This window comes from Monoraphidium neglectum, assembly GCF_000611645.1.
Source record: "Monoraphidium neglectum strain SAG 48.87 unplaced genomic scaffold scaffold04073, whole genome shotgun sequence".
NCBI lineage: Eukaryota > Viridiplantae > Chlorophyta > Chlorophyceae > Sphaeropleales > Selenastraceae > Monoraphidium > Monoraphidium neglectum.
The window spans coordinates 4,110-5,110 of NW_014009556.1; the positions used below are offsets into that span (position 1 = coordinate 4,110).

The 1,001-nt window shown below is 66.7% G+C and overlaps 1 protein-coding gene across 1 annotated transcript; it reads right to left on the minus strand.

Annotated features, from left to right (window-relative positions):
- Positions 1-500: 500 nt before the first annotated feature.
- MNEG_13827 (hypothetical protein) lies at positions 501-956 on the minus strand (the record flags this gene model as incomplete). The annotated part of the gene is made up of 1 exon (XM_014037701.1): positions 501-956. A coding segment is annotated over one exon (456 nt), but the record flags the coding sequence as incomplete, so codon positions are not given.
- Positions 957-1,001: the final 45 nt, after the last annotated feature.

Below are 1,001 nucleotides of genomic sequence, written 5' to 3' on the forward strand. Positions count from 1 at the left end.
CCAAGGCAGCTTCCTCCTTTGCCGGTCTCAGCCGACAGGGCACCGGGCCTGCCCCATCAAGCCAGTGCGGTGCGCCTGACGCCGCACAATCCAATACCACAAACCGTACGTCCTCCCACCCCTGCATGCACTGCCAACCCCAGCGCAGCCCCCACACTACCTGTACACTGACGCAGCCTTGGATGCTGATACTAGCCTGCGAATGCCGACAGGTCACTGTCTGGTTGAAGGAAAGCACGCAGTCTTGCACCTACGCATGTGATGACTACCTTGGTCCGGTTTCATTGTCGCGCGCACGCTTCTTGCAACCGCAGCTCCAGGCGTGAGGTGTCCAAGACAAATGCCACCAACGGTCGGCGCTAGCGGCCGCCCTGTGGCACCCCCGCCGCACCCGCATCAACACCAACAGCAGCGCCACCATCAGCTGGTGTTGTGCAATTGTGAAGCATCAACAGCATCAGACAATCAATCACACAGTGATTACACAGTCAAGGCGTCACCAGCAGCCACAGCCGGTCCTGAGTCAGGTACACGTCATCACCACCCCCACTGCCGCCGCCGCTGCGCCCATTAGCAGCTGCCGATGCTGCGGTGACAACGTCCCCCAACCCGAGCTCATACAGCCCCGGCCGCACAGGCAGGACCCCTAGCCGCCGCAGGGCGCCCCCGCCGCCGCAGGGCACGGCCACCGTCACGCGCTCGCAGCCGCCCGTCAGCAGCAGACCTCCTGCGCCGCCGCCGCCGCCGCCGCCAGAGCCGCCGCTCAAGCCTGCAGGGTGCCCTCCGTCCAGCCCCCCGGCCCCGCTTGCCGCCGCCCCGCCAGCCGCGGCGCCGGGCGAGGCGTCGCCGGGCGGGGGCGCGGCTGAGAGGTCCATGACGGCTATGGACAGCTGCAGGTGTGCGTCGTGAGGGCCGTCGTTGGTCAGCCGCAGCTCGACCACCAACGGCTGGCCGACCTGGGGTCATCATTATGATTGTGGTGGTGGTGGGGAGGGTGGGAT